Here is a 15,455-nt window from a genome sequence, read left to right as displayed (position 1 = left end):
TTATTCCACCCCCCACCCCCCAAAATTTTTTTTACTATTGCTGTATTGGCCAGTACTGAGCAAGTAACCCCAGCTAGATATCCGGAGCAGGACAAAAAAAAAAAATTCCATCTATTCTTGGAGAAAATGCCTTCCCAACCACCAAAGTGCCAATCAATGTCACCTCGGATAAGCTGGCAAGTGCCATAATGAAGAGTTCACCATGGAGTATTGGGGTGCGGGGGGAGGAATCCTGAACTTTAATCAAACCATTGGCAGCTCTCCTCTGATCTTGGCTGGACTCCCAAGTTAAGTTTTAAAAAAAAGATGTATCCCTAAAGGCAGCAGACAATTTTGGAAATATTGCCAAGGAAACCGGAGTTATCCGAGGTGAGCTTGGCTTAAAAAGCATGCACTTATTTTTTTCCCAAGCACTCATTAGATACTCGTGCTACATTTATCTTTTTAATCTTCTAATCCTTTTGTAATTCCCCTTTTTGAAATAAATTGCATTTGTGATGGTACAAGTGCTGGCCAACACTGTCAATCGGAAGGTGTCCAATTTTAAGACTTGGAGATTTCAATTCCCAGAAGTCCCCAGCCAGCAGGAAACCAAACACTCTTCCAAATCCACCCCTACCCCCAAATCCCACAGCCCCCAAATCATGAGGTACAAAAGCACTCCTTTTGTTCACAAGACTTAGCTGGGATTTTATTAGCTAAAATACCAATGCTAGAATCAGAAATGTCAATAGAAAAATAAAAACCGGTATTGGGAGGTTTAAGTCTCCCTCTGTACAAAGATTGGTTTGCATTTGCTGCGGGGGTCAGGGGCATGCAAACACAGTGGGCTTTTGCTGACAAGAAGACAGGTGCACTCTGGCAGGTTTGCAAAGGAAGAATCGGCAGCAAGGAAGGAGTCCCATCAGCCCCTCCTTTCAACCCAGTTTGTGGGGGGCTCCTAACAAACCCCTGCAGGAAGGTGGGGTGATCCTCCTCCACTTTCCGTTGCAAGTCAACGTGTTCATGGTTGCGAATGTACATATTTGGTAAAGGCAGTGAACAAAACAGCCAGTCCTGTTCTTAAATTCGGACGAGTAAGAAATTTGGTTGTCTTTTTTTTTCAAGTTTCACCAAGCTCCCTGCTGCTGGGTAATAAGGAGATTGCGGATTTAATTCTTTCTGACTTGGTTGATCCTTTTGTGCTCGCTAAACCCGCCGAGTGCAAACAATCAAGTGAATTCAGGAGGCTGGGGGGGGAAAGAACATTTCTACCTCCTCAAGCATCAAGTTAGAGAGGCCGGGCAAAACTAATGCGAAAGTATAAAGTACGAGAGAGCGAAGAGAGCAATTTGCCGGGGGAAAGAAGATCATGCTGGAGGGATCCCATTCAAACCAGTTCCAGAACGCCTCGAAAGCGACAGCCGTTCGAAATGATCACAGTGTTTTCTGAGATTCTGGCCGCTTCATCATGATCAATACATTAAAAATGAGAACAATCACACATTTGAAGCCTTTTACCTCTTAAAACGTAGCGATGGGCAACCTTTCGAGAGTCGTAAGATGCACTTAAATTAGGGGGGGACACAATGAGTGGGACTATAGCAAAGCAGGAAGAGCCCCACCCCCTGTGGGCAGAGGCAGCCTTCCCCCGGGGGGGGTGCTTTTCAGGTGGGTTAAGCCTATGTTAAGATACAAACCCCATTTTTGGCAGGTGCGTCTTTCGTAAAGTGGGGGGGGGAAAAAGCACACGCCTCATTTTTGACGGGGCAATTGAGGGAATCCTTCACAGTGATAAAAACGGAGGGTGGGGGAACCTGCTTACAGGTGGCCTGCTTGTGACCCAGAGCACTTTTCTTTTTTTAAAAAAGGATTAACCCAGCTGAGAGGAAAACGGGTTTCAGAAGACACCCTGATAATCAGTGGGGAGGAGTGGGGGGCAGAGACAGGACCTTAAGGGGAGGGAGCGAGAGAGAGAGGGGGGGACGGGGTCAAATTCCTGATCAATGAGGAAGTCTAACCACCTGAGTGCTAAAGGCCCCGTCCTCCCTGCAAATGAATCCTGTCAGGGGAAAATACACTGGGATCTGCCTCCGTGAGGCAGACTGGTGAGCTCCTGGGCAGCCGTGCAGGGCTGCCACTGAGAAAGGGCACTGATGGGTTGCAAGACTGTCCCCAGGAGGGAGGGCAAGGTTGCCCAGGCACTTGTGAGGGTCCCAAAACAATCTGAGCCTCTTGCCTGCAGGGAACGGAGCATTTCCTAGGCAAAAATGTCCGAAAGTGCAGCCCACTTCCTTCCTTCCTTCAATAAAGGGTGATGCTCTTGTACGTTTGCAATGGTTTCTCTGTGAGTCCATCGGATGCGAATTAAGAGAGAGCATCCCAGGTTTCCAACTGCATTTCCAATCCTTGCCTCCACTCCTCTGTCCCCTGCAGTAAACCACCTGCCAGCAAAATTACAATTTAAATACATCCTGCGCGCTTGAGGTAGCAGTAAAGAGTTTTCCTTCTTGGACTCGACCGAACGCTTCCCATTCTTCCCTAGGAAAGGCTTCCAACCATCGGGGTGAAGCCTCTTGCCCCATCCCCAGCAGTGTTACCAGAGTTACCCCACCCAGGTAACACCGAGAACAGTTTGCCCATTCTTTTGTTCTCTGGGATTCAAATCGCCATCGCTCCCCCAACCTAAACCAGATATCCATACTTTAAAAAAACAAACAAACCCAGAAACACTCAAGTTGGCACTTCAGGTTACAAAAATGTCACAAATTATAAACACAGAACCACTTTTCCTTTCAGACCCAGTGCCTGAACACTCGTTCACCAGCAGCGGGGAGTGCGAACATTTTCACATTTCCTCGTGGGTCATCTTAGCCCCAGGCAATAATATCACAATGCGGACATTGAAAGCAGCCAAGTCAGTGCTGGGGTGAGGATGATGCGCAGAAGGACCCACAACTCTCTTGACTTTGGCTGAGGGGAGTTCAGATGAGGGGAGGTCCTTCGGGGAGACCCCCTTGCCCCTCAATCCAGCGCAAGGTTTCTTCTCAAAACAAGTCGGCCTCAAGCGAAGCGAAGCTGTTGCAAAGCTCTCTTTTCTTTCAAAAGGTATTGCACAAAACTATCTTTGTGGTGATTTCTCGTGCTTCTGAACCTCCGTGATTCCCAAGCGACACTCCTCCGGTGGCCTTCTGGGACCGAGGCGGTAAAGGGGGCTAAAGAGTAGCCAAAACCCGTAAGAAGGAAATGATCACCACACAGAAGGTCTGTCCCACTCCCCAAGTCAGAGCCTCAAAGGGGATCATCTTCTTCCCAGCAGCTCGGTAGACTCCAGCAATCGCAGCACCTATACAGGAAGGGAGGAGGAGGGAAATAAGACTTTCACTGGGCTGCCACATACCTCTGGGGGGATTTCTCCCTGTTCCCAGAGACAGGTAGTTCTTGGCCTATGATCCTAACGGGTGATGTGTACACCAGGCCTTTCCCCTGCCAGGATCCAGAACTCTTAACCCAACCAATTCTGCCAGAATCAACCTACTTGTTAAGGTCCCGGCAGCTAACGGCCCAACGAGGCCCATCAGGAAGATGCTGACTGGCATGAACCGGCCGTATCGGTGCCTCCGGAGAGTGAAAAGAGCCAGTAGTCCTGCAGGAATGTGGAAGAAGAGAGACGATACCAGTGCCCACAGGAAGATTCCATACCACATCTCTGCAGCGGGAGAGGAGGGAAGAGCAGCTCAGAACAACAACCTGGGAATGGCTTCCACCAATAACCCTCCAGAGGTTGCTCTCCCCATAGCATTCCTCCAAAGTGGCGACATAATTAAGGCTTTCTTAGGTGGGCCCTCCAGAAACTTGACAGCTTCTTCCAGAAGAGCCGGGAATTCCAGAAGGTGCAGCTTCCCAGGTGGAAGAGATTCCCAGGTGGGGGGGTATTCCACATTTTAGTCAGGTTAGACCAGTGTCTCCCAACCTTGGCAACTTCAAGATGGGTGAACTTCAACTCCCAGAATTCCCCAGCCAGCATTTACAGCCCTTTGCGGCATCCTTGAGGTCACGTTATTGCATTTTATGCCAGTTTTTCTGAAAACTGGCTCTTTTGATTTTCGGTAAAAGCAGACCCATAGGAAACCCCGGGGTCATTTAACTGTGCTTGGCTAGTCTAGTGAAGAGAAGGACCAGGGGAGACAGGAGAACATTCGTCCAATATTTGAGGGGCTGCCACAGAGAGGAAGAAGGGGTCAAGCTGTTTTCCAAAACACCTGAAGGCCAGACAAGGAACAACGGATGGGAACTGAATAAGGAGAGATTCAACCTGGAACTAAGGAGAAACTTTCTGACAATGAGAACAATCAAACAATGGAACAGAAGTTGCCCTCGGAAGTGGTGGGAGCTTCATCCCTGGAGGCTTTCAAGAAGAGACCAGAGTGCCATCTATCAGAAATGGTATAGGGTCTCCCGCTTGGGCAGGGGGTTGGACCAGATGACCTATAAGGTCCCTTCCAACTCTGATTATCTGTTAACCATTGATGCTTTTGCTTAATGACCGCTGTAAAAAAGCTGTAAAATCGGGTCAGTAACAGATCTATTTTATGACTGTCACAACTTAGAACCGTAATGGGCAGAGGCTCCATTAAGCTCATATGTTGAGAACTACCTGTATATCTTTCCTGGTACCTCACCTTTAGTGAGCCACTTCAGGGTACAGGTATTCCTCAGTTTAACAAGGGTCATCGGAGCTGAAATTTCCATCACTAAGTAACGTGGTTTGTAAAGTGCAACCCTCTCATGACAGCTCTGCTCAGCGATGGCAAACCTGGCAGGCCCAGGTACCATCATTAAGCAAAGCTTGTGGGTCATTAAGTGAGGAGCGGCTGACTTCCGGCCGGCTTTCCACAAAGTCAACAGGGAAGCCGGCAGGAAGCAGCAAGTCCTCCGTGGACAGGTCAGGTCGACTGCTACAGCCCAACCTGAAGGTTGCTGGGGTGAGGAGTGGAAGGGTGTCAGGACTGCCATTCAGCTATGCTATGCATTGTTTGCTGTCAGCCTGTCATATTATATTGTGGGGGGAGGGAGAGAATGTCACACGAAGGAATGCAGAACCATCCAGCCTATGAAGACAGGGACTGTTACCCAAACAATTTGTTAGCACCTTATTCAGAGGTCTCCAAACTTGGCAACTTTAAGACTTGTGGACTTCAACTCCCAGAATTCTCCAGCCAGCTGGCTGGAGAATTCTGGGAGTTGAAGTCCACAAGTCTTAAAGTTGCCAAGTTTGAGGACCCCTGACCTAATTGGACACTCATGGGGAAGGACGGAACAAGGGAAAAGTTAACCAGACGCTTTGGGCGCAAACCCCCCAGATCCGGCTTGGCTTCTTCTGAAACCTCTTGACTTTAGGAGACTTAGACTAACTTTATAGTCACTTTGAATGTCCGCTAATCGGCATGCATTAAAATAAAATTCCGTTCCATACAGCTCTCAACGGGTCACCACCTCCAACATACACTACGTAAACATGACAAAATAAATACAAAAATTATGCACATGCCCACATATATTATTCTATGACGGAGAGAAACAACACAGTCTAATCTGGATGTATGGATGTACATGGCGAGAACAATGAATCTTTTGAGTTTACCAGATGGATGAATGGCCTAGGGAACAAGGCTGATCCAGAATCTGGTAGTCCTGCTAATAGATACTTCTAGTAAAGAGTAAAGGGTACCTTTGGCTAACCATCCCTAACGATGGGCCGGGGCAGGGCTGTCTTAACGCGTGGGCCTGTGGACCCCATACTACAGTAATCTGTGTCAGAGGTGGGATTCAGCCGGTTCTGACCAGTTCTGGAGAACCAGTAGCAGAAATTTTGCGTAGTTCAGAGAACCAGCAAATCTCACCTCTGACTGGCCCCGCCAACCCCATCTCTTCTCTGCCTCCCAGCTGATCGGCTGGGTCTTCTTTGGTTGCCCTGCACAGGAGAACAGAGCTGGAAAGCAGGTTAGTGAGGTGAGGAAGGAATGAGGATTTTGCAGTATCCTTCCCCTGCCACGCCCACCAAGCCACCCACAGAACCAGTAGCAAAAATTGTTGAATCCCACCACTGATCTGTGTATGTTAACCCTTCAATGCACCCTGCATCATAGAAATACAGCAACCTGTTTATTACATTTTACTGCATTTTTTTAATGAGTTGGTGTTATTTTATTAAATAACACCGATTTTGTTGGAAGAGCCAATAAAATAAATATAGGTTTAAGTTTATCGACCATTTATATTTTTATTCCGGTGAGTAGTTGTCGTAGGAGCCTCTCCAGGACACTGCTTTGCCCGGGGCCCATAATGCTGTTAAGGCAGCCCTAGGGGGGTTGCTTGCATGTTGCTCTTGTGTGTGTTTGTGTGTGTGTGTGTGTGTGTGTGTGTGTGTGTCTTTTCAAACTTGACCGAGTTGGGACGGTGGACAAGACAAGGCTGGCAGGGCTCCAGGAAGGTTGGGCAGGTGGCAGCTGCCTCTCCAGGTGAGACCAGGAAGAGGGCAAAGTCTAGCTGGGGGGGCAGTGCGTGGGGGCGGGGCCAAAAGGGCAGAAATGGGGGGAATTGAAGCAGCTGTTTCTGAAAACGCCCCCCAAAAAAAACAAACAAAGGAGACACTGAAAGCCCCGGATAAGATCTGATATTGAGGTTCCCGTGATGGGTCGCCTGGAACACCCCCGCCGCTTCCCACCCCATGCCCTCAGGACTCCAACACCCATGATTCCCCGCTGACAGGGAGCGGGTGGGCGGGTCTCCCCCACCCTCCCAGCGGGAAAGACTTCCCCGCCCCCGGTGAGGGTCTCGGGTCCCCCCCACTTCTGATACGAGCCGAGGAGCAGGTGCCTCTCCAGGGCTCCCTTCCGGGAGGGGATGGTGGGCGTTGTAGTCCCTGTCTCTCGACGGTTCCTCCTCACCTGTGAAGTGGCAGAGCGCGGCGACGCAGGCCGGGCTGGTGGCGTTGCCCACCCGCGGGATCAAGCGGAGGCTCAAGATCTGCTGCAAGAGGCCGCCGGAGTCCGGCGGAGACGCCCCGCCGCCTTCCGCCATCCCGCCGCCTCAGCCGCGGCATCCCGTTGCCGGATCCAGAGAGGAGCGGCGCCCAGAGCGGCGCCAGGCGCACTTCCAGCAGAGCCGCTTTCCGGCCGCTCTAGATCGTGGCGTTCTATGGTGTTTTTGTTTTTGTTTTTAAACTTTCTCCCCGCCCCGCCCCGCCCCGCCCCCCTTGGAAAACTACACTTCCCAGAAGGCCCTTCTTGCTCTTGGAAACGGGTGCCGGGAGCGGCTAATTCACCGACGGCTGGAAGGTCGTTCGCAATAACGTTCGTTAATCCGCAAAGGCCCGCGCGGCTCTCGTAGCTTTTGCCATCCGAATCATTCCAGGTTTTCTGGGCCTCAAGAAGCCCAATCTCTCTCTCTTTTTTTCCAGCGCCTCTTTTCCCACCCCCGGGAGGTTTGACCGATCTATGGCGCGTATTTATCCCAGTCTCGAATATTGACGCCTGGATCGGTCAAATATTCAACTCTTCCACTTCACCAAAGACGCAAGACGGTCCTGCACAGGCTCGTTCTGTAGCTCCAGGGGTACTTCCGGCAAAGACGACATTTCCCCCCCAGGGGAGGCGTGTGCTTCCGGGTTGTCGCCTCAAGACGTGGGGCGTGATATGTGAGGTCGGAGTCGCGCCGGAAGAGCCATGTCGGATTCGGAGGATTTTTCGTCGGGGGAAGACGAGGATTACCTGCCCTCAGGTGAGGGCATACACCCCGGCCTCGGGGAGAGCGCGCGGCGAGCCGCGGGCGGGCGGTTTGGGCAGGCAGGACCAGGCGGCGAGGCCTTCGGGTCAAGGCCTCTGTCTGGCGGCTCCCAACATCCGGGCTACGCGCTGAGGGCGTCACGTGACAGCAGCCCGGCACCGCTTCGGGTGGGCGAGTCCAACACGGGTTGTTGGATGGGTGGGGGAAGGACGGGATGGCGCGGGGTTGTACCACCCTAAAAAGGGAAAGCGTTGGGCTGCAGACCCGTTTCTGCTCGCAGGTAGCGGAAATTTTGAGTAGTTTGGAGAACGGGCAAATCCCGGATCGGCCGCGTGGAATAATAATAGATCCGCGAACTTCAACTCCCAGAATTCCCCAGCCAGCAAAGCCGGCTTTGCTGAGCTGGGAATTCTGGGAGTTGAAGTCCCCTGCCTTAAAGCAGCCAAGTTTGAGAAACTCTGGAGTAGACTTTGCAAGGACCGCTGGCTCCTTTCCCTTCTAACTGCCCTGGAAAGGTAAAAGCTCCTTGCAGCCAAACCTCTGGTGAGGCTGCTTGCTTTGGGATGGAGATTTCCCAGTTCTTTTTTCTGATCTTATCTTTGGGGGTTTCCTGGGGGTCTCCCATCCAAGATAAATGGCTTACTTTCACAGGATCAACCCTAGCTTTGCGCCCAACGTGAATCCTAAAAGCGGGAGATGGAGCCTTCGTTGGATTTTCCTTCCTCAAACTTTATGGCAGCCTTTTGTTAGCGCTGTCATGAACTGGGACTCCTGAATAGAAAGTCTCTCCCTTCAGCCTTTTTTACTTATTTTATTTGTAGTTCCATTTTTTTTATCCAGGATGCCTCTGGCATTTGTACAGTCCTCCCATTTCAGTCCTATCCTAAATTGTAATCTTAGGACAAAGGTCTCCAAATGTCGCAACTTTAAGACTTGTGAACTCCAACTCCCAGAATTCTCCAGCCAGCTCCAGTTGAAGTCCACAAGTCTTAAAGTTGCCAAGTTTGGAGACCTCTGTCTTAGGAGGTACATTGCATTTCTCGGGGAATTGAAGAATTAAGATTTCTGCTATGTTAAACTGAGTCTGATGAGGCAGGAGTGTTGGTGCAATCTGTCTAGCGCTGTTTTTCTTGCTAGCTGGGGAATTCTGGGAGATCAAGTCCACACATCTTCAAGGACCCAAGGCTAAGAAACTCTGCTCTGTAATTAGTATAATGGAAAGAACTTTTTTTAACCCTATATTTTTTTTATAAATAATTCAAGGCAGCAAACACACCAAATATTCATTGCTCCCCTTATTTTCCCCAGCAACAGCCTTGTAAAATGGGTTGGACTGAAAGTCCTTTCATGCTTAAGACGGGACTAGAACTCACCTTCTTCTGGTGATTAACCCAAAGTCACCCAAGCAGCTCTCATGCCTAAGGCGCAACTAGAACTCACAGTCTCCTGGCTTCTAGGCACATTCACCACTAAATCTATGAACCCCTTGGTTCTTTTGAGGATGACATGGAGTCCCAAGCAGCTACTTCTGTTGCAAATCGGCAACAAACCTTATTGCTGCTGTTTTTGTATTTTTAAATGACCAGGATGGAGAAAGAAACCAAGAAACAGCTTCTCCCCCCGCCGCCCCACACACATTTTGCAGCACCCCAGCTGACCCAGCATATCTCCGGTCTGCCCAAGGGCAGATGAAGGGTAAAAACTTCCTTGGTGGATGCTCTTTCGGCTTTCTCTGTGATGACAATGCTTCCTTTTTGCTCAGGCCTTGTTGTGGTTAGCTAGCAGGGGGTGCAGACGGCTGAGGAGAGCGAGGACTCAGATGAGGGGCCAGGACCATTAGGGACTGGACTGCTGCCTTTCAGAGATTGTGGGGGCTGGCAGCAGCGATGAGGAGGTTCCCGAGGAGCCTAGGCCAAGTGTGCATGAATGGAGGGCTGCTCGCAGGGAAGAGCAGCTACAACAGCACAGGCGACTCGGGAGTAAGGCTGCAAGGTAATGGCTCCTCCTTCAAGAAGATAAAAGCCAGCTGTGAATCGGACGTTCTTTGCAGGAAGCAAAGATGTTTTGAAACTCGAGCCTCGTGGGCATTGCAGTATCTTAAGTTGGTATTTGAAGACTCTTGTGTTATAAAATATCTCTAGGTAACCTTATCCGTGATTCTTGGCAGCCTCGCACAGTTTTGGCGAGGCTCGTGCTTATCAAAGTTAATTAGTTTGCAGCAGCCTTTTAACCGGGGATTCATAAGAAGGTTTCTGTTCCCTTTGGTTCGTGTTTGTTTTACTGGACAAGGGTTTAGGTCAGAACAGGCCTGGCTGCTTGGATAACACACAGTCTAGTCCTTCCGTCCCCTGTTCCCAGTGACAACCTGTTCCTTTTGGGTAACTGAGGCTGTGTCGATGCAGGGGAAGAATACAGTGAAGATGACGTCAGCGAGCTGGTAAAGGAAGAGGAAGTGGAGGAGCCGAAGCAGCAGCCAGACTGGAAGAAATGCAAAAAGGACACTAAAGGAATCGCACCTCGGTAAGCAGTCATTTGCATAAGAGGGAAAGAAAGAAAAGAAAGTGTTGTTTTGCTTCCTTTTCGAGATGATGCCTGGAACTGCATTTTTTTTGATAAGGTGTTTTATTTGTGGAAAGTGATGAGTGAGGAGAGCGGTTCCATTGAAAGCTGGAGAGCTGCATGAAGACTCACAAAACTCCCAAGCTTGGGATTAGATTTGAGATAGGCCTGCTGTCTCTGTGGGGTTAGCATAAACCAGGGTTTCCCAATCTTGGCTACTTTAAGACATGCAGACTTCAACTCCCAGAATTCCCCAACCAGCATGACTAGCGCTATATTCAGCATGGTTGGCTGGGGAATTCTGGGAGCTGAAATCTGCGTGTCTTAAAGTAGCCAAGGTTAGCCAATATACAGATAGTCCTCGACTTAACAACACTTCACTTTGTGACTGTTCAGAGTTACTGTCATGCCCTTGTTAGAGTAGGACTCTGAGGGAGCGGAGGAACAGCTGACAGGGAGTGGAGGTGTGGCTCTGGAGGTTGTGGAGGCGGCTGGGGAAGGGCAGAGGCCGGCTGAGCAGTCAGAGGAAGAACCAGGCCCATCTCCTCTTCATCCTAGGACACGCAGGGAGGAACGGAGGAGGAAACAACTTGGCTTACGAGAGAGGAAGCGGCCATGATCCACCTCATTGGTTGCAGCTGGGGAGACTAGTATATAAGAGAGACAGTTAAAATACAGCGTTGCCAGAAGCAAAGCGTGTGTTATTTTGGGCTGAGGTTACCTTGTTTGGCGTCCTTCCAAAAGACTGTGCCTTGTTATCTCCTTGAAGTTGGTAATTACTTATCCTGGTCCTTTGTGGAATTTCCTTCATTGTAGTTTGTTTATTTCACTTCTATCTGCTTATTAAATTCGGACTGTATTGCTTTCTTTTGAAGACTATTTTTGAATAAGTTTTATCTCCAGCTGAGAATTATTGAACAGTGGGGCCAGGTTAGAGGCATTAAAAGACATTTATTTACTTTTTGGATTTTGTTACGTTTGTGTTACACTCTGGGTCTTCACGGTTACAATGGCATTGAAACAAGTGACTTAGGACCATTTTTACACGACCTTAGCAGAGTTCCCATGGTCACATAATCCAAATTCATGCTTTTGGCAATTGATTCATATTTATGGCGGTCACAATATCCCATGGGGGTCACATGATCCCCTTTTGAGATCCTTCTGACAAACGAAGTCGATGGGGAAGCCAGATTCACTTAAGAACTCTGTTACCAACTTGACAACTGCCGTGATGCACTTAACAACTGTGGCAAGAAAGGTCATAAAGCAACCCAAATTTTGGTTTCATTTGTGGTGGAAAGTCGAGGTCTACCTGTATAAACCCAGGTATAAACAAATTGCCTTAGTAGCATATTTCAATATTTGTTTCCTTTTCTTGCCCATATTTAATGCCAACAGTGCCTTACCTGTTGCCATTTCTAATCCCAAAGTTGTTTTTTCAGGAGGCAACTAGACTTTCTGGTTTTTCTTGGAAGACGTTTCGCTTCTCATCCAAGAAGCTTCTTCAGCTCCGACTGGGTGGTGGGGAAGGGAAGGATTTATACTCCTTGCAGACAGCTGGTCATTTGCATCCTTTTAGAGGGTCATTGAGGTCCCTTGGAGGTTTGTCTGTGTCCTCAGGGTCACCTGAGTGGTGCAAATGGTTCCTGTAGTCTGGAAATCCAGTCCTTATTCCCACACGATTCCAAGGGTGTTCATCCCAGATTGTATAGCTAAAAGTCTGTAGAGACTCTCGGTCCTCCAGGTCATGGCTGCCCCCAAAAGGTGCTTTTTCAAGAGGCAACTGGACTTTCTGGGGGTTTTTTTGAAGACGTTATGTTGCCCTTTTTACTTAACACAAGATTGCTCAGCAGCATCCACAGGATGTTTGGGGTGAGGGGAAGAATCAACATGACAACCACCACAGGTGGCACTTTAGTCGCGCTGTTCCGGCAGCCATCTTCACTTTATTTTTTTTATCCAAACCCAGCAGACTCTCCTGGTTGTTTCCAAGCACCCCCAAAATAACCTTGGCTGCCATTTTAGGTTCTTGAATGGTAATTTATTTGCTGATAACCACAGACTTTTTCCCCTAGGAAAAGAAAGAAACAACACGGGCTTTTCTTAGACGTGGGGGAAGGAGAATCTTCGAAAGGCAACAAAAGCGACCAGGAGGACAGTGAACTGGGCGAAAGCCACAACACACACACAAACGAAAACGAGGAAAGGAAAAAGGAGGAGGCGTTGTGGGCCAGCTTTCTCAGTGATGTTGGCCAGAAGCCCAAAGCTGTTTCCGCAGAGCAAACTCCCCACAACCAGAAACACACGGTAAGGAGAAAACTGCCATTCAGGCGCCAGTTGCTGAATTTTCATCACATGACCATGGGAATGCTGCAGTGGGCGTTAAGTGTGGAAAACGGCCGTAAGTTGTGACTTCGAACAGTCACTAAAACAAATGGTTGTAAGTCAAGGACTACCTATATTGTGCTAAACCGACAACGGATCGTAAAGCCCAGATAAGCCAAACCAAAGCAAACATTAATAGATGAGTGGAAGGTTATAAACCAGTTGTCAATTCGTAGAACGTTCCTATGCCTGTTTTCGGGTTGCCATAAAGGGGGAGAAGGAAATCTGAAGGAGCAGTATGGCAGTTTAAAACCAGAAGTACATTCCACACTTACCTTACAAAGATTGTAGCCTAGGTTACCAGGTTTTCTGCCCAGGAAAATCCTTAATTGGAGAACGCGATTGATGACACCCAGCTTGTGAGCGTGTTTCATTGGAGAATCCAATTTATGACACACCCAGGGGGGAGGGGGGGAAACAGGCCCAAGGTAACCATGAATTATTTATGCCAGAGTTGGCTTCATATGGGGTCAATGCCAATATGTCGCTCCTAATAAATCTCTTGGATTCTTTTGAAGTTTGGCTCGAGGCTCACGATTTAATTAGGGCAATCGCCGGAACTCTGACACCAGTGGTGGCTAACCTTTTTGGCACCGAAGAATAGCTCCCTGACGCAGGAGCACCAGAAACCGGAAGCTTAGCTTCCCAGCGCACACTTGCGAGCTGGCCATCTGGTCTTCCGGTTTTTAACACGCATGCGCGCACTAAGACCAGCTGGCTGGCGTGCACATGTGCTCCAGGCAGTTGCTTCTTCTGGTTTCTGGTGCTCCCGTCCACACAAAAGACCAGCTGCTCACCGGAACCCAAAAGAGCAACAGGCGACGGCTGGCGTGCCCAGAGGGATGGCGCTGCGTGCCACTTCCAACGCGTGGCATAGGTTCGCTGTCAGGGTTATAAACGCATTTAATACTGTATGTTGTGTGCATTGAAAGCGCCTGAGGTGTCTCCAGTGCTCAAACAAATGTGGGGTTTTTTTGTTTTCTTTCCTGTTTCGGTTAGTCAGCCGATGAGAAGAATGTGTCCAAGTCTCAGGGGGAACGGAAGGAAACCGAGAGCAGCAAAATCACAGTCACCAAAGTGTTTGATTTTGCTGGCGAAGAGGTGAGGTAAGTTGGGCCTATTTCCTCTGCATTCAGCTGCCTCATTCAAACAGCAGCTGACAAGTAGGGGACAAGGGCCACGTTATAAACTGCTTTTCGCTGCAAAACAGGGACCTTAAAACATTCCACTGGGCTGTAAAACAGCAGAGTTGTATTAAAACACACATACAATAGGCAAATAGGAGTGGTATGGTGGCCTAGAGGCAGAGTTCTCACCTCACCATGAGCTCAATCTAAGGTAAATGTAATGGTAAAGGTTCCCCTCGCACATACCTGCTAGTTGTTTCTGGCTCTAGGGGGCGATGCTCATCTCCATTACAAAGCTGAAGAGCCAGCGCTGTCCAAAGACGTCTCCGTGGTCATGTGGCCAACCGAAGGCGCACGGAACGCTGTAACCTTCCCATCAAAGCGGTCCCTACTTTTCTACTTGCATTTTTTTTTTTACATGCTTTCAAATCTGCTAGGTTGGCAGAAGCTCTCACAGTAATGGGAGCTCGCTCCATTACACGGTGCTAGGGATTCGAACTGCCGACCTTTCTGATCGACAAGCTCAGTGTCTTAGCCACTGAGCCACCGTGTCCTATTCGATCCTAGGTAGAAGCAGATCTTTCTCTCTCTGGGCACACTGAGAGCATATCTGCTGAACAAAACTCCTCATTGGTGACAGGAAGGACATTTGGCCACTAAAACACTCTGCTAGCTCCATTCACTTGCGCAAACTCCACCCCGCAAGGGATTATGGGGTCGTTCTGAGTTTCCTCAAAGCTGGTGTCCCCAGTGTGCTTTTTCAAAAGGCAACTGGACTTTCTCAGCATTTGTTTGAAGATGCTTTTCCTTGAAGATGCTCCACTTCTCATCCAAGAAGCTCCTTTTAATTGAACTGATCACCTTACATTCTGTTTTAAGTCCCAAAGGTGCTTTTTCCAAAAAGGCAGCTGGACTTTCTCAACATTTTCTTGGAAAACTTTGCAGAGCTTCTTGAATGAGAAGCAAAACGTTTTCTAGGGGAAAAAACGGTGTAGTTGCCTTTTGAAAAATCACCTTTGGGACTTAAAACAGAATTTAAGGTGATCAGTTCAAAGGAAGTCTTTGAAATCCCAAAGAGAAATTGGGGGACAACCCCAGCCATTTTTCAGAAGTAATTCAGACTCTGATGGGCTGGTGTTCAGGTCAAGGGCTGCATTGTCCTTTAATGTCCACGGGTTTCAGGTCCAAGGCCTGGGAAGGAAATGGCTGCACTCAGTTTGAGGAGCTGAAAGTCCAGAAAACCGCCCAAACCTCTGAGAAATATTTAGAGCAGCCTCGGTGAGGCAGTGACCACTCGGAGAAGCTTGAAGATCTGGGACTAAAAAGAGGGTAGCGTGTTGCTCTTCCTTAGAGGTTTGGGAAGGAAACTGGGCCAATTGCATTGGGAAGGGAAGGTTTCGCACAAGAAGGCGGAATTGGGTTTTGCATTAAGCAGGGTTCCCCAAATAAAAAGATTTGGATTGGGATACAGTCATCTTTTTAGAGCAAGGGGGGGAAGCATGGCCCCTTTATGACTTTATGGACTTCAACTCCCAGAATTCCTAAGCCAGGGCTGGCTCAGGAATTCTGGGAGTTGAAGTCCACAAGTCATAAACCCGCCATGCTTTCTCACTT

At 48.9% G+C, this 15,455-nt stretch overlaps 2 protein-coding genes across 3 annotated transcripts in view; one reads left to right on the top strand and one right to left on the bottom strand.

Moving 5' to 3' along the window:
• Window positions 1–664: 664 nt before the first annotated feature.
• On the bottom strand, window positions 665–7,613 carry TMEM170A (transmembrane protein 170A). Of its 2 annotated transcripts, none has more exons than XM_026714354.2 (3): window positions 6,930–7,613; window positions 3,518–3,625; window positions 665–3,325 (listed from the first exon to the last, which is right to left on the bottom strand). In XM_026714354.2, exons 1-3 carry the CDS (start codon window positions 7,060–7,062, stop codon window positions 3,195–3,197), a joined length of 372 nt encoding a protein of 123 aa, XP_026570139.1. In that variant the 5' UTR covers window positions 7,063–7,613; the 3' UTR covers window positions 665–3,194. The 2 variants fall into 2 exon arrangements, with proteins under 2 accessions (XP_026570139.1, XP_026570138.1); XM_026714353.2 differs by having other exon boundaries at window positions 3,518–3,688; window positions 6,930–7,258.
• A 32-nt stretch (window positions 7,614–7,645) lies between these two features.
• Window positions 7,646–15,455, top strand: part of CFDP1 (chromatin remodeling protein CFDP1) — a 30,222-nt gene continuing 22,412 nt past the window's right edge. Inside the window, exons 1-4 of the mRNA XM_026714351.2 lie at window positions 7,646–7,761; window positions 10,170–10,287; window positions 12,405–12,636; window positions 13,714–13,820. Coding sequence (XP_026570136.1) covers window positions 7,707–7,761; window positions 10,170–10,287; window positions 12,405–12,636; window positions 13,714–13,820 — 512 coding nt within the window. The 5' untranslated portion in view covers window positions 7,646–7,706. The remainder of the gene's footprint in view (window positions 7,762–10,169; window positions 10,288–12,404; window positions 12,637–13,713; window positions 13,821–15,455) is intronic.

This window comes from Pseudonaja textilis, chromosome 11 (assembly GCF_049901715.1).
Source record: "Pseudonaja textilis isolate UNSWEBS1 chromosome 11, rPseTex1.2, whole genome shotgun sequence".
Classification (NCBI taxonomy): domain Eukaryota; kingdom Metazoa; phylum Chordata; class Lepidosauria; order Squamata; family Elapidae; genus Pseudonaja; species Pseudonaja textilis.
Note: the sequence above shows the minus strand (reverse complement) of the source record. Positions and strands in the feature narration are given on the sequence as shown.